The following is a 26,294-nucleotide window of genomic DNA, read 5'->3' as shown; positions in this document are numbered from 1 at the left end:
AATGTCTTGAGAACGATGAGGGCAATGAATGTACAAATGTGCTTTACACAATGGATGTGTGTATAATTGATGTAGGTATGGATTGTGATTAAGCATGATTTACAAAAAAAGAGGAGGAAAGTCTTTAGTGACAAAAAGTTCATTTCTAACAAAAAAAGCCAAAGGAAAAAGAAGAACACAAGACTTGGTGGTGATTACCTCAGAAAAATAAAACTGGATTTTCAGAATTTATTCTTAAGAAAAAGAAATTCCCTGGTAAATGGAAACAGAGTGAATCCCCTGACAGCAGCGCGTGACTGCCAGGTCAGGCAGGTGCTCCTCCCCAGAGCAGAGCACCGCAGACCTCCCGGTGTCGGTCAGCCCAGCCAGTGATGGGGACGTTAGAGTCACCGTGGGCAGAGCGATAGTGATGCACTTGCCGCCCGTGTCTATTTCACGGTTGGATAATCCTGATTGGGGTCTTTCGACTCCACGGAGTTCCAGGAGTAGTGTTAGGGATTGCTCTACTATCATCAACATTTCCGACGTGTCTTCTGATAACAAGACTGTCCAAGGTGACTAACATGCCAGTTTCTTTGCCCTCTGTTACAATTCTAATGAATTTAGGAATAACACGGATTCTTGCACTGGGCTCTGTGTATATCTATCATTAACAGAATTCTTAAAACTAAGCCAGGACATAAGAAATGCAGACTTTTAGACAAACTCATTTTGAAACACTACCTGGTTTGGTAGTGATTGCGTGAATAATAACAAAGAAAGGTTCTTAGGACCTATGAAAAAATTCTGCCCCTATGAATCAATTTTAGTCATTTCTCATCATAGATGGTTTATATAAACTGGGGAGGGAATTCCTAACATCACATAAAATAAATGTGAGGGCATCTTCATAATGCAGATGTTTTCATCATGTCTGTAGGGGGACATAGGCTGTCTCCAGATTCCTTTATTCAGAGGGCTGGCTTATGTCATGAACAGGAAGAGAGAGCAGAAGAGTGGAGCTGGGACAAAATGGTGTGGAGATAGGGGCTTGAGGTTTACATAAGAGACTGAGCACAATGCTGTCCATTCCACTGCTTTCTTAAGAAATTTCTGATCTATGTGAGGTGGTTTGATAATTATCCAACTTAACAATATATGCAGTCAGATGGATCTTAATTTTTAAAATTTCTTTTTCAGGTTTGAATTGCTAGAAGTTTTGAGCTTCGACTCAGTAAGAAGGAGAATGAGTGTGATTGTAAAATCTGCTACAGGTAGAAATTTCTTTTTATCACGATTCTTAAATTGTATATTGTAGTAGTGTTTTATTTTTATGGGTACATTCATTAAGGACTTTAAGGGATTAGCTCTTACTCCTTTTCAAAAATAAAATAATGCTAAGCTCTTATATCAATTTATATTTTAAAATCTTTAGCCCTAGGTTAAACTTCTAGCATACTTTCCTTATAAAACTTGTTAGTACTGATTGGAGATCATTTTTTTATTGAAAACACTAGTTAATTCCACCTATGAAAATCCTCATTACTTTTCTTCCTATATGAGTATATGGAAACACAATTTTATTTAATGTTTTAAATAGCCATTTCTAGAAAGATATGAGTTTGCAAATATGTTGATAATCATATTCAAAATACTAAATAAAATGAGCTTTGTTAATTGGTGGGTCTCTATAACAGTGTGTTTTTATCAGAGAATAGCACACTTTTCCCTTAGAATATTAAAATGGTGTGAATAACGCAAATCAAGCCCCATTAGCAATAGTACTTGCATAATGGAATTTAGTTTGTAAACACCATGTAAATTGGAGAACTCTGTATTCTGATTTTAGATTTCATTCGTTTACTTCTTGCTTGAATGGTCCTGTCCTTCCATGGAACTGGGGATGCTTCTTCTCTCTTCCCTTTGCCAGTCCCTCTTCTCCCCAGAGCCACGTCCATGTGGATCCAGTGGCCTAGGTTCCCTCCTTCATTGGCTTCATCGTCTCTCCCCGGGTTCTCTCCTGGATAACCAGTCCCACTTAAGCTTTGAAATGTCACTTCTTCTAGGTTGATGACCATACCTTTCCCGTGACACTGACCACTCAGTCAAGTGTCACCACTCAATCGGCAACTGCTGCTTAACCCCAGACACTAATCACAATTCCATTAGCAGCTCCTTTAGATTCCTGTCCACGGCGTCTTTCTCCTTTCCGTTATCACCGCCAGCTCCTAAACCTGCGTTCTAGTTGATCTCCCGTCTGCCATCTCTTCATCTTTAAGTCATCCTGCTCCCAAACTAGTTAAAAACCTGTATGTGATCACATTCCCTGCTAGAGGCTCTCAGTGCATTTTCTTTTTTCTTGAGCCCTTGGTATCAACTTCTAAGTTTCCCCCTCCCTCCCCGACCCTCTCTCCTTCATGAACCCTTGATAATTTATAAATTATTATTATTTTTTCATGTCTTACACTGACCAATGTTTCCCTTTACCCACTTTTCTCTTGTCTGCCCCCTGTTATATGTTGATTATTGTGATCGGTACCCCCTTTCTCCCCCCACCTTTCCCTTACCCTCTGGTATCACTTCTCTCATTATTGGTCCTGGGGGGTTTATCTGTCCTGGATTCCCTGTGTTTTCAGGGAATCTGTACCAGTGTACATTCTCTGGTCTAGCCAGATTTGTAAAGTAGAATTGGGGTCATGATGGTGGTGGGGAGGAGGCATTAAAGAACTAGAGGAAAGCCGTATGTTTCATCGGTGCTACACTGCACCCTGACTGGAAAGCCTGAATTTTTAATTAATCATTTAATTCTCCAAGTAGTGATGCTTTTTCAGGGAGCTTCTACACTAAATGCACTGGGCCAGCGGTTCTCAACCTGTGGGTCGCAACCCCTTTGAGGGTCAAATAACCCTTTCACAGGGGTCCCCGATTCATAACAGTAGCAAAATTACAGTGATGAAGTAGAAACAAAAATGAGTTTATGGTTGTGGGGCAGGGGGAATCACCACAACATGAGGAACTGTATGAAAGGGCCACGGCATGAGGAAGGTTGAGAACCACTGGTCTAGCTGGCGGCAGAAACCATTAGCCAGTGCTGCTGCTCTCTGAATGTTTGTCACTGACACTGATTCAGCTGTCAAACCTGGATCCCTCTCAGTTGTGGGCCACTCAACTGCTGTCACCTTTGGGCCAGCAAGAGTGTGTCTGTTGCCCCGGGGATTTCTGAAATTAACCAAAAGACTTCTTTTCAGATGTGGTCACTTCAGCCATGTGTACTTTTTGTGGGATTAGGGGAGGCTGAAGTTGAGGAAAGACGTCAGGAAGTCTCACATCGTTTTGTTGCATGATTAGGTAGCTATTTCTGTTAAAAGAGAAAGAGAGATGAAGTGTAACTCGTAAGTTACTCGCTTGGCTGATATGCAGTCCACAAAATGAAAATACATGAATTATCTAATTGGAAAAATAAAGTAGTATCTTTACACTTCCTTGCAGGTTTTCAATAAGTGCCTTGTGTGTCTATTTGGAAAGCCATTCCCGGGACATTTTGTGTTATCTGTGGATTTCCAAGCCATTAGACTGTCTTGTTTGGGAAGCTGTCCCCAATGAACCTTAGCTGCCATGTTAGATCTCGGCCTCTTTTTTCAATGGTGTTCAAACTCCCTGAAGCCCTGGGCATGGAAGGCCTGTCCACCAGGGAGTTCCACAATAGGGACAACTCATCTGTCAGTGAGGACTCAATTTATGTCTGTCTGTTTACATTGCCCGTGTTTGCCCTGCTTCATCCCTGTTCATGGAACTGGAAAAGCAAGACGGCTCTAAAACCAATCTCAAACCCTGCTGCTAATTGACTATGGCTTTCTCAGCTGGAGCTTCCTTGTTGTTTGTCAAAATATCTCCATGACCAAGTCTTGAGGCTGAAAATGCCTTGTATTAACCAAGGGACACACTGAGAAACTGAGACCATTCACAAACACGAGTCATCCATAAACGGGATTTCACTGTGGGTTTTGTGTGATTTTTTGTGTGTGTTTGTGATTTTTTAAGAATGCATCATTACATTATCCGCACTAGATGCTATTCTGTAGTAGAACCTAACAACACGTGAGCATTACCTAGAAATTATCTGCTAGTCTGGCATGGATTCTGAGTTCAAGCTGGGTTCAGCTAAAGCATCTGCTTTTCCTTGAGCTGTGACTAATAATCCTTTGCCGAAATTTGTGTAGACTTTGCAGGAGTCTTGGAAGGATAAGACTTTGGGTGGATGCCTACTTAGTAGGCTTGTTTGTGCCCCCAATCTACTCCCAAACTTCTGTTGCAAACATCCCCTCAGCTACACCTTCTTTCAAAGCAGGCGGTATTAGATGCCACCCTTTCTAGCCGTAGGTTGACATTAGCCCTGGCTTCTATGAATATGAATCTTATCTGGATTTTAAACATTGTTAGGATCTAGAGAATAAATTGAAGGCGAGTCCTTGATACCATAATTGACTTCCCGAACCCTTGTCCCGGTTCCAGGATGGACCAAGTGGTCATGAGCACCAGACATGCGCTCTGCCCACACCGTCTTCTAACCCCATTTCTGCCAGTATAATTGGCTGTGGTGAAACAATTGCCTGTGTCTCTGGTACCTTCTCGATTTGTTTTTCCTGGCATATTTCCTGAGACTCTCAGCATCCAGGATCGCTAGGAATATATACTGGACCAGGGAGTTTGACATGTGTGCTGTCTGCTGAGAAAATAAACATATCACACAGGTCATGAGGGCAGAGGGTTTTTTGTTTGTTTGTTTGTTTGTTTGTTTGTTTTCACTGTTGCCATCGCTAGGGTGGAGTGCAGTGGTATTTCAATAGGCCAACATCTTTCAACAAAGCCAGCCTTGCGAAAGCATGACTTTGCCTTTCAGGTTACTGTCCTCTTTCTGTGCTGCTGTCCTCATGTACTAGAGCGTTTGCTCTTCTGTGTATCTGGAAGAGACCACCTGTTTCTCCTGCGAGAGGAGACGCATGCGCTGCAGCACAGGCCTCTGGGAGTCATTGGGGCGTTACTGGAGGGGTGGGGAAAGTTAAACAGGTTAATTTTTTCCTGTAACTCATTAATGTAAAGGATGGCCTGCATAAAGATGTATGACTTCACGAAATAATTTTATGTTCACCTTCCAGCGTGTCAGCGAATTGTTAGCACACCTTTCAGGTCAGCCGTGGCTTTTGTTTGGTTGTAACCTCTTTTTTGTCCCGAGACCATTTTATTCCTCCTTCGTGCCTTTACTGAAGAGACAGGAGGGAGAGTATTCAAGATCGGATGGTTTTTTCCTGGCTCACAAGTTTCATACGTCATTTCTAGAGCTGTAGGGATAAAAAGGAGTTAATGGAATAATTTGTGGATTTAAATTTTCCCCCTGGACTCTACATGTTAATTGTTCTATTTAAATCTCCTTTACTGTAGTCTCAGCTCTAGTATTTCTGCTTTTGTGGGGGTTTTTAAATAATAATTTACAAGTCATGTAGGACCTTCCCCGTGTTGTGATTAAATGAATTATATTTCTTCTCACGTTACAGGAGAAATTTATCTGTTTTGCAAAGGAGCAGATTCTTCGATATTTCCCAGAGTAATCGAAGGCAAAGTTGACCCAATACGGTCCAGAGTGGAGCGCAATGCAGTGGTAAGACGGCGGGCCAGGGTGTGTGGATTCCGCAGGAGTTCGCTCCTTCTCCCATAGTGTGAAGGAGCTTTCATCCTGCAAAAACACTAGCTTACGAGGATTACATTCTGTCCCCTAGGAAATAAATTGGGAAATCAGAATGGATCATATACTCAAAAACGGGATGCGGGGATTTGCCTGTTGATTGGTACACCGGTGATGCTCGTAATATCTGGGTGGTGCTTTTCAGCAAACTTTGCATACCACACACTACTTATATATTTTATTTTGAAGTTGGTGAGGAGGTTAGCGAGTGGATGTTTTTGGTGGGTCAGAATCATAAGCACACGTGTGGCATGGGAGCAATTAGACCTTTATCTTGTTGGGTCCAAATCAGTTTTCCCCTATAATCCCATCTGTTTGTATTTTCATCCCCATCTTATCTTTATGCATGTTGTTGAGTTCATTGTATAATTTACATGGTTCAGTCTATCACCATATATGAGCTTTGTGTCTCCATAGCTCTGACTTGCTTTCTTTGTGAGCTGTTCGGGGGTGAGGTATACCAGGTGTCCCTAAATGACACAGGGACGATATCTCCTCGCTTTCAAATTACTGTATATACTCGAGTATAAGCCAACCCGAATATCAGCTGAGGCACCTAATTTTACCACAAAAACCTGCATTAAATATGTGCTGAAAAACTCTGCGTATACACGAGTATACCCGGTAGACTCCCTAAAGGCCAGGTGATGTGCACTTCTTACCAGGAGAAACCCTTCAGTCGCCCTCCTCATTATTTCCTCCTCGTGCTTCATGAGTTCTACGTCTCCATATCCCCTTTACTCTCGTCTCGTGACCATAATCAATATTGTCTTTTTCCACAGTTTCTCCTCCACTCCTAGCCCGTGGTAGCCCCTCACCCATCTCATTGTATGTTCGTGAATATATTTCATTATGTAATTCAGTACACCTGTCTGCATTATATTTTCAGAAAAAGGGCAATGTCACTGACTGACAGATTCTTCTCCAGAAGTTCAAAATGGTATTCATAGAAATGGCAGTGTATCACAAGGGCTTTTGTTTTGTTTTTAATCATTTTATTGGGGGATCATACAGCTCTTATCACAATCCATACACAATCCAAGCACATTTTACATTTGCTGCCATCTTCATTCTCAAAACATTTTTTCTACTTGAGCACTTGGCATCATTTCCTGACTTTTTTCCTTCCCCTCCCTCCCTCATGAACCCTTGATAATTTATAAATTATTATTTTTTCATGTTTTACACTGTCCAATCTCTCCCTTCACCCACTTTTCTGTAGTCTATCCTCCTGGGAGGGGCTTACATGTAGATCATTGTGATCAGTTCCCTTCTCTCCCCCACCTTCTCCTTCCCCTCCTTGTATAGCTACTCACATTATTGGTCCTGAGGAGTTTATCTGTCCTGGAGTCCTTGTGTTTCCAGCTCTTATCTCATGTACATGCTCTGGTCTAGCCAGATTTGTAAGGTAGAATTGGGGTCACAATAGTGTGGGGAGGAAGCATTAAAGAACTTAGAGGAAAGTTGTGTGTTTCATCGGTGCTATACTGCACCCTGACTGGCTCATGTCGTCCTTGTGACCCTTCTGTAAGGGGATGGTCCATTTATCTACAGATGGGCTTTGGGTCTCCACTCCACACTCCCCCTCATTCACATCCATATGATTTTTTGTTCTGGGTCTTTGATGCCTGATACCTGATCCCATCGACACCGCATGATCACACAGGATGGGTACCACAAGTTTGCAGAGCTTAAAGAATTACTAGACACTAAGGAAGGCTCATAAATATTCTAAATTACTTTTACTAACATCTTTAACATTTATAAATTGACTTAATTTATTTCTTGATATTTAATTAATCTAGATATTGGAGAGTTAAAATATATATTGAGCGACAGGGCCCCTTAAAGGATCTAATATTGTTTTAAACTTTGTTAAATATTGCTGTCAATATATGATTTTACTTTAAGTTCCTATTAAAACAGCTAGCAACTCAAAAAGAGGAGCTGATACCAACAGCTCAAGTTGAAAGAAAAGATTTTTTAAATGGTGATGGCAACCTATGTACAAGTGTGCTTGATACAATTGATGTATGGATTGCTATAAGAGCTGTAAGAGCCCCCAGTGAAATGATTTATTTTTAAATAAATATACCACAGGGTATATGTATGAAACTGTATCAGTCCGTTTGCACACGCTACATGTTCATAGAAAGTCATCAGGTAAAAGACTGTGGGACCGCCTCCTTGGATTCACTTTCAAAATCAGGTTTGAAGTAACAGTCCAAGGTCTGCTTGTCACTGATGACTATGTGTCCCCAGCCACATTTATAACATACAAGTCACACGTGATAGGATCCTGACAGTGTGCGTGTGGTTCCCTGAACCAGGAAGAGGGAGAAGGAGCAGTGGCCGGGGCTTGATGCTCTCCCTTGCTCTGCTCTTTCTTCCTCGACCATTCCTAGTCCCAAAGAGAAAAGTCATGTTTGAAATAAAGTTAGTGGAACCAAAACCGTGATTCATATATTCTGTCTAAGCAATTTCTGGCTGTGTCTGAGAAACATCCAGACTTTCATATTCAGTAATAATTTATTCAGTATTATGTTAGTTTCCTAAATATAGAAGATTCTGCAAAAGCAGTTTGGACTTTTCTACTTCAGGATAAGCCTCTTATTGTATGATCTCATTTCCTATGTAACTATGTAAGCATTTCTTTCAGCCTTAAAAAACATCTTATTCTCAAGCATTAAAGTTACTTCAAGCATCTGTCTATCAGCATTTTATAGAAAAAGGGATTCTTATTTTTGAAATTATGCTATAAATCTTCTCTCAATTCTTATAAATTTGATAATACTGCTATTTGCGAAGAAGGTGATCTTTTTGTGGCTGTGAGTCCAATAATGAAGAACAGATGGCTTCACTAATGTGATGACTCAAAATAAGATGGCTTTCCACTGCCGTGCATTAAAACCCCAGGCGGAGAGCAACATTCTCTTAGTAAGGCCTACTTTGCCTCTTTTCAAATGAATAGATTATTTATTAAGTGACTTCGTACCACAAATGAAGGGCTTCAGTACACTCCACACAAGAATCCTGAAAGTTTTCTGTGAACTCTAAAATATCATAGGAACATACTGAGGATCCTGTGTTCTTTTTAAATAAATTTCCATATTGATTCTTTAAAAAAAAACTTTTATTGTATCACAATCCATATATACCTCCAATGCGTCAAGCACATTTGCACATATGCCGCCATCATCATTTTCAAAGCATTCTCTTCCCACTTGAGTCTCTGATATCAGCTCCCATTTCTTCCCCCCTCCCTCCTCCATTGATTCTTTAAAAAAATATCTTCCATATTGTTTCTTGATTGGCATCCTCACTTGCAATATTCTCTGATTTTATCTGAGCACCATTCGCTGTGTGATTTGTCCTTAAGCATCTTTTCACTGTAAGAGTAGGTTCCTATTCCTGTCTAGAGAGGCCGATTAGACATTAGTCACTGCTTTTGATAAATTAGAAACAGACGACTTCTCTTCTCTGAACATAGAATGTTCATCTTTGAAAGCCTTTTCCTGCTTCAGCTGAACTTACAGCAATAAGTCCTATATTCTTTATAGAGCGTATATTCTTCTTGATTTCAAGAGTCCACATACGCCTTGTTTTAAAAAGTTTCATTGTTGTGGCGGGCTGTCAAGTCAATTCCCATTCATAGTTCCTTTTCTAGCTGCTCTTAACCACCTCTACCCTGCAGGATCAAATACCACTGCTACAGAAGGCTTTCTGACTATAATCTTCATAAGAACGGATCACCAAATCTTTCTCCTGTGAAACCACCAACTTTTTGGTAGCAGCCAAGTACCGAACTGTTGCATCACTAGGGGTAATATACATATAACCACAGTGAACATATCTATTACATCAAAAGGTGTTCTTTTTCAATAAAGTTTTATTGGGACATAATGCAAATATCCTACAATTCAATAGTTCAATCATATCAAGAAGTGCTGTGCAATCAGTACCACAATCAAATTTAGCACATTTTGGGGGTACTCTTTGTTATTAGCTCCCCATTTCCCCTCAGTCTCCCCTGCTACAACCCAAACAATCATTAATCTACGTGCTGGATCTCTAGATTCACATATCCTGCATTTTACCATGTTGGGGGTGCTGGATCTTTTGTATTTCTTCAAATCTTGAGCACTCTGAATATATACACCTTACTAGCTATATACAGAGTAGTGTTCAGATTATGGATAATTATTTCCCAGGGAGACAAGACTTTCCTGAGTACACTTGCTAATGAATTCCCTGGGAACGAGGTTTTTCCAGCCTGGCTTATGGGAGCACGGACTTCTACGAATACTTCCTGGTGTTTGGGGTTCCCTCCCCCCACCCTCAACCTCTGGTATTTTTATCATCCGTGCTCTGCTCAGTACTTGAGGCTGTCTGTGGACGTTTGGGAGTCTCTGCGCATCTACCGTGTGTCTGCTACTCTGGCTTATGAACTGTGGGTAGCATGGTCTCCCCGGGCACTCAGGCCTTTTCTTAACTCAGAGAATTCACTTGGCCTCTACCATCTCTATTCCTCTGCCTGGAAACCTTCAAGTCCATAAGCTGGGTGCTTGTTGGCGTCTGCTCCTTTGTTTTCCAACTCTCAGGGGAGACTGTCCTTTGATGCCTGACCTCCAGTACCTTGGAAAGTGTTGTTTCACATATTTTGAGTTGGGCTTTGCTTTTAAGCAATAGAGCACATGGTAACTTCAAAAATCCATGGAATATTGGAGCTAAAAGGCAATGGCAGTTTTCCACAAACTTCTGAAGCCCGCTTATATATCTGCTTCTTATTACTTCACGTTGGCAAGAATATAAAGCTTGTGTTTTTTATTCATCTATTATCATGAAACAATTATAAATTGGCAGGATGTTGCAAAGACAGTGCTGAGAAATCCCGTACACTCTTTACCTGGTTTTCCCCCATTTCTTAACAATTGTTCCCCACACCCACCCCGGGGTTATTACCAGAAGTATTTCGTCATCACAGAGATCCCCTCATTCACCCCGTTATAGTCCTGCCCACTCTTCTTTGCTCTCTGCCATCTCCGGTAACCACGGAGCTGTTTCCCATATCCATGTGTTTGTCATTTCAGGAACGCAATGACAATCATAAAAGACGTGACCTTTCAGGCTGAGTTTTTCAGTCTCACACCTATCATTCCTTTTTACTGCTGAGTCCTAGTCCCTGTCAAAAGAGCAAGCAAATGGAAGAAGTAGAGCCAGTTGCTTCTTAGAAGCAAGGATGGTAAGACAGTGTCTCACATGCTTTGAACAAATTGTCAGGAAGGACTCGTCCCTGGAAAAGGGCATCATGCTTGGTCAGGTAGGACAGCGAGCAAGAGGAAGACTCTCAGCAAGATAGACTGACACAGTGACGACATAGGACTCCTGGGAGGATGGACAGGACCGGGCAGCATTTCCGTCTGCTGTCACCGGGTCCGTATCAGTCAGAACCGATCTGATGGCACCTAATCACAGGGACTTCCTGGCATCCGGGAGCAATCGCTTGTGTAATTGGTCGCCTCTTGGATGATATTTCGGTGGTTTGCAGTTTGGATCTATTACAAACGAAGCTTCTCTGAAGAGTGTTACGCATTTGTCTGTGGGCATACACTTTCATTTCTCCGAGCTATGTGCCCAGGAGTTCAATGGCCAAGTCATAATACGTATCTAATTAGTTTTGGAAGAAATTGCCCAACTGCCTTCCAGAGTCTGGGCCGTTTTACATGAAATCAGTAGTGTCAGGGACCTGCTATTGCTGCCTCCAGCCGGTGGTGGCACTGCTGCTGCTTTTTAATGTATCTTTTGGGTGGATGAATAATGATGTCTTAAGGTTGTCTTGGCTGGCTGGTACTTCAACTGTCGTTAGCCGTCTTGAATATCTTTTCATGTGCTTATTTCCCACCTGTCTATCCTCTTCAGTGAAATTTCTCTCCATGTTTTTTGTTTAATCGTTTTATTAGGGGCTCATACAACTCTTAATCACAGTCCATACATACATCAATTGTGTAAAGCACATTTGTACATTCATTGCCCTCATCATTCTCAAAACATTTGCTCACCACTTAAGCCCCTGGCATCAGGTTGTCTTCCTGTTTTCTGCCAACTTTTTTATTTCCTTTTCTTTTACTGTGAGTTGGGTAATGGTTTACAGAGCAGATCAATACAGACTCAGAGCAGATCAGTCCGTTTACAGAGCAGATCAAAACCTCGCGTGTTTCTGAGTCTGTAACTGTTTTACGGGAGTAGAAAGCCCAGTCATTCTCCCAAGGAGCTGCGGTGGTGGTTTCGAACAGCCGACCATGCAGACCACAGCCCAATGCATACCTAGGATATAACATTACCATGATCTAAAAGGTATTGTTGTTGTTGCTAGAACTTAAAAGAACATCTTGTCCAGTGATGTTTCGCAGTGGCTGGCTTCCCCAGAAGGTCGCACAGGACCTAGGACATAAAGAGCAAGCCCGGAGAATTCACCATCACACCGCCCCTCACATTCCTGCGTTCCCAGCTGGTCCCACTTCTCTCCGTGTCCACAGGCTTCTGAGGTCCTTTCCCCAGAACTGTAATGCTACTTAGAAGCAGCAACAGGAGAAAGAGCTCCGCTTCATGTTCTCTCAATTGTATATTGTCCCATCCACTCTAAAAACAAACAAACAACTATTTCTAAAAGCTTTTGCTTAACATTCACGTCAACCCTAAATTCAGGGACAGCTCTGAATTATGAACTTTCGAAAGCCACTTTCTTGTCACGTCATTTTTGCAGCTCGCAAAGGAAGCCGTATATCCTGTGTTTTTATGGCCTCTTGGGAAAGCCAGAGAATTTGTTCTGAGATTTCTGTTTATGCTTCTCATCTATAACTTGGCCATCTATGTGTGCTTCTGATCTAATTTTAGCCACTTATGGCATTCAGGGAAAACCATCAAGTTGGCATTGTGGACCAGGGATTTTGTGATGAAGCGTGAGACACTGTGCGGCTCCCGGGAACTCTCAGTGTGCTGAGAGAGAGGGGAGAGGAGACGGGACAGCACAGGGCCGAGGGCTGAACTAGGAGAGGAAACGGGGGGACTGTTTCACACTTTACTGTTGAAGTATTAGGAATAAGCAGGCCTTTCGTTAAGCTGAATCTCTTTGGACTCTTGCTTGTTCTTCTGGGACTAAGAAAGAACGTTTAGAGGGCAAATAGTAGAAGAAATTTCAGAGTGTTTTTGGAGAATAGAAATTCAGTCAGATGGAGAATATTTTTTTAATTTCCAGTTCTTCACAGACACGCCCTTTATCCCTTCTGGCTTCTAAGAGCTCCCAGGAAAATAAGGGCTATTAACCTTATGGCAATTATAGCCTTCAGATAAATTGGTAGGTTTAAAAAAAAAAGCAAAGTGGTTTTTATCTTTTTGTTACTTTGTTTTTGAGAATTTTAGGACATTTAAACATATATCATGGAAAATCTTAAAGGCCAATATTTTTCTAGAATTACCAATGACTATGTTGGAAGATTTTTTTAATGTCTTCATATTATTTATTAATATAACTGGAGGTCAAAGAACTAGGCAAACCAGAAAGGAAAATCCTCAGTTACGAAAATATCTGAGCTGGCATGGATAGGTCCGAGTAAAGCTGGCTTGTCCCATCTGTGAGGGAATGGACTTCGTGGGAAGCGCTGTCCAGGCCCTGTCTGGCTCTCTTCAGTCTCTGTGAGCCTGGCTCGCTCTCACTCTATTAGCGCTTGTCATGGGTCTCTATCGTATGATGACTTCCAGAATTATGCCCCGTAAAGAATTGTGTTATTCTTAGATTCTTATTGTACTCTTTGTTATTCCTTCACTGCATCTTAATAAGATAAAAAATATGTTACCATTTCCCCACATTAAACAATGAACTGTAGAAAGAGTGCTTGATATCTACTGCAGAATTATAAATTATTCTCCTAAAATGTTTTCATTGAACTGTTTATTTGCCAGAATAAAACATGTCTTATGGTACGATGGCCCCGATGTGTATTGTTTATCCCCATACTTACTAGTTTGAACATTTTATAATCCATAATGATTATCTATTTTTAATGTGTTGATAAATAATGAAGCTATAAAGGACTAACTTGTGAGGATTGATTGGTTTACAATTCCTGGATTAGTCATTCTGATTAGGGAGTTATGATGTCGACAAGTAGTATTTCAGCAAGTGCCAGTTTCAATGCATGTTAACTATTACCGTGTGTTCTTTAGGAGGGACTTCGAACCTTGTGTGTCGCCTACAAAAGACTCATTCCAGAAGAATACGAAGGCGTCTGTAAACTGCTGCAGGCTGCTAAAGTGGCGCTACAAGACCGAGAAAAAAAACTCGCAGAAGCATATGAGCAAATTGAGAAGGATCTTATTCTGCTCGGTGCGACAGCTGTTGAGGATCGGTAAAGTGACTGCTCATGTCTTATCCGTAGACACAACGAATGATGAAATAGACCATCTGTGTGGCACCTCGAGGGATTGTCAGCCACACCTAATGTTGCTACGTTTGGTTCTTAGGAAGAGAAATTTCATTTACTGCATGTTGGAGAGTCCTAGCACAGGATAGATCATGAACTAGAGCAATATAACTTTCACCGATGCAACTGATAATGCTTTAAATTTAACCTAGGTACTGTTAGAGTAAGATAGAATTTTATTTATCTGCATGCTGGGGACAGAAATAACCTTCAGTGAATAAGATGTCTGGGATTCATAGTTTCCAGAGTTATCTAGAAGTAGTATTTTTTAATCATTTTATTGGGGGCTCGTACAATTCTTATCACAATCCATACATACATCCATTGTTTCAAGAACACATGTACATTTGTTGCCATCATCATTCTCAAAATAGAAGGCGTATTTATACATAATGTTATGAATAGTCAAGATATGGGTTCATTTTTTTCAATGACTCTTTAGAATAGAATCAATAACTCGTTCTTTTTCTAAATTGGTTGCTTGTATTTTCCCCAAATACAGATGCTATACTTCACATGTTACACTCTTTCGTTGCTTATTTGAGACATTTAAAATAATGATGTAGAATATTGTAAAAGAAAAGTTAGCAATAGTAAATACTGGTGAGTTACCAATTTTAGATCGTCAAGTACCATCAAAGAAAAACACCTCTAATCTATAACAAATCTACAACAAGGATTGAACAAAAAGGTACTTTAGGCTTGGTGGTAGAAACGGTTTATGCTCAGAACTGTTCACCAGACGGTTGGAAGGTCTGAGCTCACCCAGAGGTGCCTCAGAAGAAAGGGCTGGCAATCTGCTTCTGAACTACTCAGTGGTGAGAGCCATGTTGAGTGCAGTTCTTCCAAGACCTCGAGTCACTGTGAGTCAGGACTGGCTCTACCGCAACTGAGCTCTTTCCCCCCAGGTGTGGGCATATGTTCCTCTCTAATATTTTGAGAGGCAGATTTTAAGAATGGATTACAATTTAGTTTTGTGGATCGGAGGTGGAAGGTATACCCCAATTTAAAAGAACAAAACAAAAACTTTAGGGAATGTACTGAGAGTTTATTTTATGGAAGTGATTAAAACCATAAAATGTAAAAGCTTTTAAGATGCAGTGTGTCTTCATGATCTAGTGCTGCGGTAACAAATCCCACAAGTACGTGACGAACAAACGGGAGTTATGTTCTGACAGTTCCTGGCGCTGGAAGTCGGAATCCAGGGCACCAACTCTGAGGGGAGACTTTTTCTCTCTGTCAGTTTTTTTTTTGGGGGGGGGGGTTGTCTTTTTGTTTTCAGCTTCCGTACCTTGACTTTTAGTGATCTTCGTGTGTCACGTCACTTAACTCACCCCTTCTTGTTTCTCTGCGTCTTATCTATTCTGTTAATATGTCAGAGATGCTTGGCTTAATAATAAACAAACCTACGAAAGCCGGTCCGTTCTCCACTGGAATCGGAGCCGGGGGGAGGGTTAGGCTCTGCAGCTCCTATTTTGGAGGTGCCGCAGTTCAATCCATAACATGGTCCAGACGTTAGGCTTCTCCCAGTGTCTTTCATTCCTGCACATTTACTGAGGTTTCAATTGAATAGAGTCCTAGGGAAGGTAAAAATTGGTTGGTTGGTTGAAGAAAACAAGACGCAACGAAGAAGCAGATTTTGTGTATAGAGCAGCTTTTAAGTCTTGACTTGATAGTCAGAGGGTAATTACTAAGCAGTTGCTGTGAGTGACCCTTGTGCTTATGATTATGAACACAATTAATCCTCTCAGTAGCCCCTGTTTGACAGAGGGAACAGAAATATTCAGGATAAGAGAATGTTCTGAGGAGGGTAGTGTTTGCCTGGGGAAAACTGGGACCGATCCTAAAGGAAATGATAAAAATGGACTGGCAGGAAAAGAAAAGGGTGTTATTAGAAAATTCTATGTGGTTTCTTCTGCCTCTTTAATACTGTCATGTGGTTTTTGAGACTTGGAATTTATTCCAGAACCTAACCTAAATCATTCCAGTTCAAGTTGGAGACCCTTGCTTCCATTCAGTACCTGTGAGGTACATACTACCTTACTTTACACTCCCATCTAAAACTAAGATTCTAAAATTTAGGAAAATAATGACAAGCTACCAAAATAAGATAAACATGGTTTTCATACCAAGCTTTCCAAGATTGAAAACCCAGTGAGACCAAAGTCAGTACGCTCATTCTTTCTCAGGCAGAGTTTTTAACCTTCTAAATTTTGGTTTTCCCACGTGTAAAATGAGAGTGGTCGTGAGCTTGTGCAAAGATAGTTCACTGCTTGGGGGATCAGCGGGGGCTGGAATCAACTCAGGGGTGACTAGTGGGGGTTTCGTAGTGGAATCATTAGTTGTGTTATTTATTTTTATGTATTACTTAAAAGTAGCCACGTTCCAATATGATGAGTGGCCAAATTAGAACAGTTTATACTAAGAACAGTATGATTATTATATATCATCTATTTCTAGATCCCCTTTTCTGAGTGGTTAAGGATTGGGTTGCTGTTGGTTATACTAGGCCTTCTTTTGTCTTTTAACAGTTTTATTGGCACACAATTCACTTATACAGCCCAATAGTTGAATCTCATCCAAAAGAGTTGTACAATCATCACCACAATCAATTCAGAAATTCCCTTCGTCCTTGTAGACATTGTTATTAATTCCCCATTTCCCCCAGCTTCCCCTGCCACACAGCGATGTAAAACAGATAGGAACCTCAATTACAAAGGTAGCAGAACATATTTAACATGAGAACGAATTTAAAATGGATCAAAAGGGAGATTGCATGATCAGGTGTTCAATTTTCACCTAGCTGCATCTGCAGGAATACAGTCTCCAGTGTGTTGTGCATGACTGCAAGGGATAGCCCTTCCTCTCATTGCCCAGCATGGGGTCCAGCTAAACACAGAACGGTGATGTGTGTGGCAGCCATGGCTCAGACAAGCTGCCTACTCCACTTCTAAAATCCTTTAGCCACATTTGACGACTTGATCGTGTGAAGTGTTTTTTGTATGAAGCTAAGTGTGTACCTTGTTGAAAAAGGCTCCAGTACTTTGAAACAAGCTCGTGAGCCGGCAGCAGGGTGCTTTTTCCTTTACGGCCCGTGTCGTCTTGTTGACTGTGTTTTCTATTCCACTCTCTCTAGGCTCCAGGAGAAGGCGGCCGATACCATCGAGGCTCTACAAAAAGCAGGCATCAAGGTCTGGGTCCTAACAGGAGACAAGATGGAGACGGCCGCAGCCACCTGCTACGCCTGCAAACTCTTCAGGAGAAATACGCAGCTGCTAGAGTTAACCACCAAGAAAATCGAAGAGCAGAGTCTACACGACGTTCTGTTGGAGCTGAGCAAGACCGTTCTACGCTACAGCGGCAGCCTAACCAGAGACAACTTCTCAGGGTCAGCGGCAACTCCCCAAACGCCACGGCGGAGTGGGGTGTGTGTGTGTGTGTGTGTGTGTCTGTGTGTGTGTGTGTGTGATTGGTTTTCAGCGCAAGTTTGATGTGTGTGTGTGTGTGTGTGTGTGATTGGTTTTCAGCGCAAGTTTGATGTGTGTGTGTGTGTGTGTGTGTGTGTGTGTGATTGGTTTTCAGCGCAAGTTTGATGTGTGTGTGTGTGTGTGTGATTGGTTTTCAGCGCAAGTTTGATGTGTGTGTGTGTGTGTGTGTGTGTGAGATTGGTTTTCAGTGCAAGTTTGATGTGTGTGTGTGTGTGATTGATTTTCAGCGCAAGTTTGATTGTGTGTGTGTGTGTGATTGGTTTTCAGCGCAAGTTTGATGTGTGTGTGTGTGTGTGTGTGTGTGTGTGTGTGATTGGTTTTCAGTGCAAGTTTGATGCGTGCCCCAGAAGAGAAGTCAGCGGATTAAGCTCTGATTTAGAAGTAGCCTATCAGAAACCATGTCCATTTCCATGTCCATGCTCACAGGCTATTGGCAGGTGTATCTCTGTTGAGATTTTTCAATACAGTTCTCTTTGTTCTCCTTTAGAGTCCCACACGTACATCTCTTCCTCTACACATGTAATGTAATTCTCTGTTCGTATATCATCGACTTTCCCCCCATCTGCATGCCCCTACCTTTATTTCTGGATCACATCCAGTCCTCGGTTGAGTCAAAATTTGGAGAATTTGAACTTTATATTAGTAAGGTCAGAGGCCCTCATTAACCTTATCGGGAACTTGAGCTTCTTCTTGGGTGGCACCAGCAGCAGCATCTTGGTTGCACTGAACACTGAAGACAAGATGAGCCGTTCCTATTCAACATCGAGGAAAATGTCTTTTGCATCCTTTCTCTATCTAGCTGTTTGACACTAGGCGATATTTATCTGTATGTATGTATGTATATATATATATATATATATATATATAGAGAGAGAGAGAGAGAGAGAGAGAGAGAGAGAGAGAGAGAGAGAGAGATGAGAGTGGAGTAATTCTCTTCTGCCTCTAAGACAATTAGAGGGTTCCATTGTAGACTCCATTTAGAGTATCTGTCAGAAGAAGGTGATAAATATTAATAACGCATGGTTGGTTGTCTGGTAAAGCAGTGTATACCATCAGCCCAAGAGTTGTTTGTGTTTGTTGGTTTTTCCCCCACTGAGGTCTTCAGCAGTATATTCAGATACATGTTATCAATCCCCCTTGCCCATGCTAGCTGCATTAGCTAAGATTTTATTTGGGTTTACATTTCCATCGATGTAGGTAAAGCAAGGACTGCTCTCTACTCCCTTGTAAATTTTAAATTATTCATCTATAGAACAAAGGCATTTGTTTTTATTTTCTCACCTGCTCTACAGAATGCCTTAGTAATGGTCCTGGTGATTTTGAAACCCAGAAAAGAAAAATATCAGGCCCATTCTCTGACCCACTCAGGTCATTCAAGCAGTATCAGGGAGATAAGTAGCTGATAAAGAGAAGCATTATGGAACATGGCCAGGAAATGCAGGACCAACAGGCTGGCCCCTGGAGAATGCAAGATAAATGTTCTCCTTCTGTGGGGGCTCAGATCTACAAATACAAGGGTGGTTTCCCCTGACCGAAGTGAAAGGAGAATGTTTGACTAAAGCATAAGAGGAAGCGTTGTAAAAGGTGTCACATTCAGTACGCTCAAGAGAGTCTTGATAAGAAAAGAAGTATGAATCCTTCGAATCCCTTCATCCTGGGTTCATCACAGCTCTAGCTATCCGCATATCGTTAGGTGTCTTCTCAATCCTGTAGACTTAGCTGTCGAATAATCTCTCTGATTTGCCTACCCTAACAGACTTTCAACGGAGATGCAAGACTACGGCTTAATCATTGACGGAGCTGCACTGTCCTTAATAATGAAACCACGCGAAGCCGGGAGTTCTGGCAACTACAGGGAGCTCTTTCTGGACATCTGCCGCAACTGCAGCGCCGTTCTCTGCTGTCGGATGGCGCCTCTGCAGAAGGCCCAGGTCAGTGCTCTGTTTCTCGTCGGTGCTTACATATTGAAAAGCTTTCATTAATTTTCCCAGCCACTTAGGTTTTGTTTGTCTTGGTTTTTCAGCATCGGGCTAGAGTCCCCACCTTTTAGAATAGAAGCAAATATCTTAGCTGATAGAAATAAAAAGATGGAGTTCATTTTTCTGTGATGGTGACGAAATCCACTGCCTTCTAGTCGATTACAACTCATATTGGCCCTTATAAGTCAGAGTAAAAAGTGTCCCCTAGGATATCTCAGACTGAATCTATACTGGGAGGAGGTGGTGGGTCTACACCACCGATCTTGCGGGCAGCGACAGAATGCTTAACCATTGTGCCACCAGAGTTCATGTGATTGGCCATCAGGGTTAGTACTTGGTTTTCAATCAAATTTATGACTTTCCAAGTGCAAAGGCCAGAGTTTGATGTGGAGACCTAAATGTTCCCTGCCTCTGTGGCCCTAAATGCTCAAACGCAATGACTCGCAAGGTGTTTGGTTTTACACAAGAAGTGTGCATATCTTTGCCCTCTGCATGCTCTTGATCATAGAGTAGCAAAAGCAAATAGAAAAAATTGATGAAGTAAAAGAGCTGAGCAGAAATTTTCTAAGAGCAGCTGTAGAAGACAAAGTATTATAATGAGCTGTGCAAGTACCTGGAGTTAGAAAACCAAAAAGGAAGGACATGCTCAGTGTCTAGCAAGCTCAAACGCCTAAAGAAAAATTCAAGTCATGATTTGCAGAATATTAAACAATTCAGGAAGCATCAAATGAAGATGAAAGGAGTACACAGAGTCACTACATAAAAAATGACTAGTGGACATTCAGCCATTTCAAGAGATAGCATGCGATCAAGAACATATAGTACTGAAGGAAGAGGACCGATCAGTACTGAAGGTACTAATGGTACTGAAGGAGGTCCAAGTTACCCCGATGGCATGATCCAAAAGTAAAGCTCCAGGAAACGACAGAATACCAATGGAAACGTTTCAACAAATTGATGAAACGCTCATCTATGCCAAGAAATTTGGAAGACAGCTACCTGGCCAACCAACTGGGACAAATTCGTAATTGTACGCTGGACAGGTGATCCAGGAGAATGCACAAATTTTGGAACGATATCATTTATATCACATGCAAGTAAAAAATTGCTGAATATCACTGAAGTAGTATATTGACAAGAAGCTTCCAGAAATTCAAGACGGTTTCAGAAGACGTGGAACGAGGGATATCATCACTGTCATTGAATAGATCTTGGCTCAAAGTAGGGATTACCAGAAAAAAATATTTAGTTGCGTTTTATTGATTATGCACAGGTATTCAACTGAGTGGGTAATCACCAACTATGGATACCACTGAGAAGAATGGGAATCCCAGAACACTTTAATTGTGCTCCTGCGGATCTCATACACGGATCAAGACTAGAACACAGGAACACGACATGGTTGAAAATCGGGAAAGGCGTGTATCCTGTCACCATACTTTCTCAGTCTGCATGCCAGGCAGATGATCTGAGACCCTGGGCTCTTGGAAGAACTCGGCATCAGAACGGGAGGAGCCCCCTTCCCTATGCGGACGGCACAGCCTTCCTGCTGAACGTGAGCTGACCTTAAAGCACTTGCTGACGAAGAGCAAGGATGCCGGCCTTCTGTATAACTACTACTCAGAGTAAAGAAATAACCGGACCATTGGGTAGCATCGTAATAAAAAGAGAAAAGATGAAGTTGTCAGGAATTTTATTTTGCTTGAATACACAATCAGTGTTCGTGGCGGCAGCAGTCACGAGATAAAATGGCACATTGCATTTAGCAAGGTCTGCTACACAAGACCTCTTGTAAGCAAGTGTTGGAGAGCGCGGATGTCACTTTTGAGGACTGAGGCGCATGCACTTGACCTGAGCCATGAATTTTCCATTGTTCCCCTCTGCAAGTGAAAGGTGGACATTGAATAGGAAGACCAAAGGAGAATTGTAACGGGGGCTGGTGAATATTAACAGTACTAGACTGCCAAGAGAACCAACAAATCATTCTTGGAAGACGTATCCAGACTACTTCTTAAAAGTGAGGGGCCAGGCCTTGTCTGACATATCTGGGGCATGTTAGCAGGAGAGATCAGTCCTTGGAAAAGGAGGACGTCAAGGTTGGTAATGCAGAACGAGCGAAAAAGAGAAGGTCGATTGACGTAGTGGCTGCAACCATGCGCCCAAACACAACAGTTGCGAGGAAGGTGCTGAGGGGTGTGCTGTACAAAGGGCTACTGCGAATCCAGACTGACTCCGTGACACCTAACAGCGGCAGCGGCCATATTTCTTGGAATATCTTTTTCCCGCGCTCCATCTCCGGCTGCCCCTGGCAGGCGTACTTTGGCCCGCAGCATGCAGCTCCAGGTTGCTTGGTGGCTCCTGCGTGTTCTACGTTTTTTCTCTCCTCTTTGTCTTCCCTGTCTGTATGTTTATTCAATCCACTAGCTTATTCTACCAGCTGAAATCTATGGAGCTCCTCCAGTGAATTTTTTTATTCTAGCTATTCTATTCTACTTTATAACTCCAGAATTCACACTTTAAAAATAATAATTATGATAATGCCCTTCTAATGACATTGAGGAGCCCTGGGGTGTGGCGGGTGACACGCTTGACTGCTGAGAACGAGGGCAGCCGGCTAAGCTCCGCAGTCACTCTGCAGGAGAAAGATGAGCCTCGCCTGAAAACCACAGCCTTTGACACAGTCCCAGAGGTCGTACGAGTGGAAATGGACTTCACGACGGCGGGTTTTTTCTCGAATCTTACTCTCTGGTACTCCAGCCTGTTGGCACCCCGCTCTAACAGAAGGTTGGCACTTTGAACGCACCCCGCCAGTCCATAGGAGAAGGCCCAGTGTCCTGCTGCCCTCAGGATTACAGCCGGGAAAACCTGATCAGACAGTTCTGTTCTGTCGTGTGTGGTCATTATGACTTGGAGTCAGTTTGACTGCACCTCAGAACAGCGACAGATTCTCTGTTTGCAGTGACCTTGGCATTCTCTGTCTCTCTTTACTTCCTTTGATTCTTTGACTGTGTTTGTAACAGCTACCTGGATGTCTTTTCATGTTAAATCTGCTATCTGTGTTTTAAAAAATGCCCAGAGATGTAAATTGCTCTACAACGTAATCCAATTAGTCTTGAATGAGTCGGCATCACCTCAATGTCAGTGAGTTTGTTGGTTGTTGTTTTAATGTCTATGAAGGAATAGTTTCTAAGGCTATTGTGTCCGAGTCTTTTTTGTTTAATCCAGAAAGCCTCCTCATGGTGATCTTATTCCCCATTCCTGCCCTACAAACTAACTGGCTTACAAGCTAAGCGGCATCTTCATTAAATCTACAGGGAAATAGATTACAAATATATTCTTGAGAGTGCCATTGAACTTGAATTTAGCCGTGCTCAGCTGCAAATGAAGAGAGTTCTGCTGGGAAGAGATTATGAACAGTATGATTTTATTGCCTGCTACTCCCCACAGAGGAGCCGTGGTGACCTAGTCATTAGACTATGCTCCCAAAGGTCTGCTGTTCAAAACCACCAGCCGATCCATGGAAGAGAAATGTGTCTTTCTACTCCCGTAAACAACTACAGTCTTGAAAACCCACAGGGCAGTTCTACCTTGTCCTTATAGGGTCGCTGTGAGTCAGCGTCGACTCGATGGCAGTGGGTTCTCTCTGCAGGCAGAATCCCTGAGAGAGTATTCCAGAGCTGAGAGGACGGCAAACTTTCGGGGGAGCAGATGCAATGGCGGTGACCTGAGCCCCTCTCAGCTTTGCCTTTCCTGGCACAGAACGCTGCCACTGTGGGCTGGCGCAAGGAGGATCTGGGGCCAAAAGACTGGACTTGAGTAAGTCCCACCCAAGACTTCCACTCAGTGACTGGTAACTGTTGTCAGGGTGAGAAATGCAGACGTCTGTCTGTTTCCACTCAACACATTTCCTGTGTTTTTGTGTGCTGGCCAGTCCACTCTGACTCACAGTGACCTTTTGGCCAGAGGTGAAGTGCCCGGTGAGGTCCCTAGGTAGGACTCTGGACAGGAGCTGATGCCAGGGCGTTTCTTCGTCCGAGCTCCTGGGTGGCTTCAAACTGCTGACCTTTGAGTTTGCAGCTGAGCACTTACCTATTGTGCTCCCAGGACTCCCTCTTCGTGTACCCCAAACCCAACCCCCCAGCACCGAGTCAGTTCCTCCTCGTAGCAGCCCTATCCAGGAGCTCCCCGACATGAAGTCTTCACAGAAACAGACAGCCTCCTCCTCCTCCTGTTTGTAGCATCACAGTGACAACAAAGAAGTCATGTTGCTGCTTATCTCTATCTTCGTTTTCCACTCATTTCATTATAGTCGTACCTTAGTTCCTTTTGCTGTTGTTTTTTTTTTCAATATGAAAAGATTTTTCCTATGGATACAAGATCCAGAGGATATTTTATTTATGTTATAGGATATTTATTTATGTATAAAAGTATCTATTGAGCTGATACCAAGGGCTCAAGTAGAAAGCAGGTGTTTTGAGAATGATGATGGCAACATATGTACAAATGTGCTGGACACAATGGATGTATTATGAATTGTGAAAAGTGTTGTATGAGCCCCTAATAAAATGATTTAAAAAAACACCAAGACAAAATATGGTACATATTTTTAATAAAATGAAATATGAATGTAAAAATAAGTATCTATTGGATATAATAAGTTAACTATAAACCTATTTATTTTTTTCTTTCCCTAAAGTGACTTTATTTTTGTAAGAGCCAGAGTAAAAATTAAACAGAGCAGATGAATTCTTTTTTTTTTCTTCCAGATTGTTAAATTGATTAAATTTTCAAAAGAACACCCTATTACGTTAGCAATTGGCGACGGTGCAAATGATGTCAGCATGATCCTGGAAGCCCATGTGGGCATAGGTAAGCCATGTCTCTGCCTTTAGAACGCCCTGCACCCCTTGGGGACGAGGACCTGTCCACGTACCCAGACAAGAGAGGGTTACAACCACAAGAAAGGTCATGGAACTCCTGTGGCACATTGAGGGCACCTGTAGATTAATGCATTCCTGGCTGGGACATCTCATAACAATGGCTCGTGCTAGCTTTCTGTTGCTTGCATCGTGATGTGAGAAGGAGACTTCAGCTCATTTCTCTCTACCTGCTAGGTGTCATTGGAAAGGAAGGCCGTCAGGCCGCAAGGAACAGTGACTATGCAATACCGAAATTTAAGCACTTAAAGAAGATGCTGCTTGTTCATGGGCATTTTTATTACATTCGGATATCTGAGCTTGTGCAATACTTCTTTTATAAGGTAAGGTGGATTCTCCTGCTCCTGTCGCTGTCTCTGGGTGTGTAACAAACAGGACAGGATGACACAGAGGTCGGGATGACTTGCCTGCTGTAGGAGTGAACTGACCTCAGAATAGAACTGTCAGAAAGGAAGGGACAAGCCTGTTGCTACCAAAGGGAAACCTCGTCCTTTTCTCTCATCAGCAAACGTTCACATGGAACCAGTAAGAAGAGAGCAATAGTGAGGCGTCTGAGGAAGAGCCAGTCTATAATTACTATAAGTCAGTTCCCCTCCTGGTCCTTTTCCCAATTATGCACTTTAATTCTTTTGTTAGACTGCGATGTATGTTGCCTTCTTATTTCTCCTTAACAAATTATCACTCTACCATGCCTGTTCCCAGAGTGCTAGTTACACTTTAGGTGCATTGAAAAGAGAGAGAAGAAAATTAAGCACATTAGCTGCTACTCGGTAAATCATAGAACGCTTGCCTATCGCCTTCTCCAAATAAAGTCGGAGGAAACTGACATTTTCTTGGGAATTCGAATACAAGCTAAGGATACCTCGGATAGTTGCCTTTACATTGACAACCTTGTGCCTTGTCTTTTCAGAATGTCTGCTTCATTTTCCCTCAGTTTTTATACCAATTCTTCTGTGGATTTTCACAACAGGTCAGTTTGAAGCTTTCCATTTATATGCAAGGTTTACCTGAGCCTCTTTTCCCTCCCACTGGGTTGGTTGTTGCGGTCGGTCGTTACAGGGAAGGGCTGCCGGAAATACTGAGGCAGACTCTTCATGGGAAGATGACAGTCTGCCTTCATCTTCCTTCCTCTCTGGATTACATTTTTGGCTCCAGCTCGCAGGCTTAGGGGACAGGAACAGGGTGTGGAGCCAGGGACCATGATGTCGAGGTCCTGCTGAGTCCTCCAGACTCCGCTGACCCCCGACTTTCTGATGCCGACGTTTCACAGATGCAGTCCTGTCGCAGATTTAACTGAGAGTGACTTTCCTGCCCTCTAGGGATGGGTGATACCAGGCTGGTTTTTCTGAACATCACACACATGCCGCATGGTGCTGGTGTTAGTTCCGACTTCCGACATCCTGATGTACATCAGAATGAAACACTCCCCAGTCCTGCCCATCTTTCCCATCAGTGCCCACTGTAGAAGCCACAGTGTCGATCCATCTTATTGAGGATTGGTGTGATCCTAATCAAATTCACTGCCGTCAAATCCACGTTGACTCATAAAACTACCCAATAAGTCAGACTAGAACTGCCCCACAGGGTTTGCCAGCCTGCAAATCTTTCTGAAAACTGGCTGCCACCACTCTCTCCCACAAAGCAGCCTGTGAGTTCAAACCGCCAGCCTTTGGGTTAGCAGGTGGGTGCTC

General features: G+C 42.4%; 1 protein-coding gene across 7 annotated transcripts in view; it reads left to right on the top strand.

Moving 5' to 3' along the window:
• The window catches only part of ATP11A (ATPase phospholipid transporting 11A), a 224,818-nt gene that overhangs the window by 169,911 nt on the left and 28,613 nt on the right, over window positions 1-26,294 (top strand). For all 7 annotated transcript variants that reach the window (XM_075563407.1, XM_075563411.1, XM_075563409.1 and 4 more), the window contains exons 16-23: window positions 1,180-1,253; window positions 5,532-5,635; window positions 13,943-14,124; window positions 17,336-17,587; window positions 19,444-19,618; window positions 24,433-24,535; window positions 24,781-24,926; window positions 25,514-25,573. In XM_075563407.1, the coding sequence (XP_075419522.1) occupies window positions 1,180-1,253; window positions 5,532-5,635; window positions 13,943-14,124; window positions 17,336-17,587; window positions 19,444-19,618; window positions 24,433-24,535; window positions 24,781-24,926; window positions 25,514-25,573 (1,096 nt within the window). The remainder of the gene's footprint in view (window positions 1-1,179; window positions 1,254-5,531; window positions 5,636-13,942; window positions 14,125-17,335; window positions 17,588-19,443; window positions 19,619-24,432; window positions 24,536-24,780; window positions 24,927-25,513; window positions 25,574-26,294) is intronic.

Source organism: Tenrec ecaudatus, chromosome 11 (genome assembly GCF_050624435.1).
Source record: "Tenrec ecaudatus isolate mTenEca1 chromosome 11, mTenEca1.hap1, whole genome shotgun sequence".
Classification (NCBI taxonomy): Eukaryota; Metazoa; Chordata; class Mammalia; order Afrosoricida; family Tenrecidae; genus Tenrec; species Tenrec ecaudatus.
Note: the sequence above shows the minus strand (reverse complement) of the source record. Positions and strands in the feature narration are given on the sequence as shown.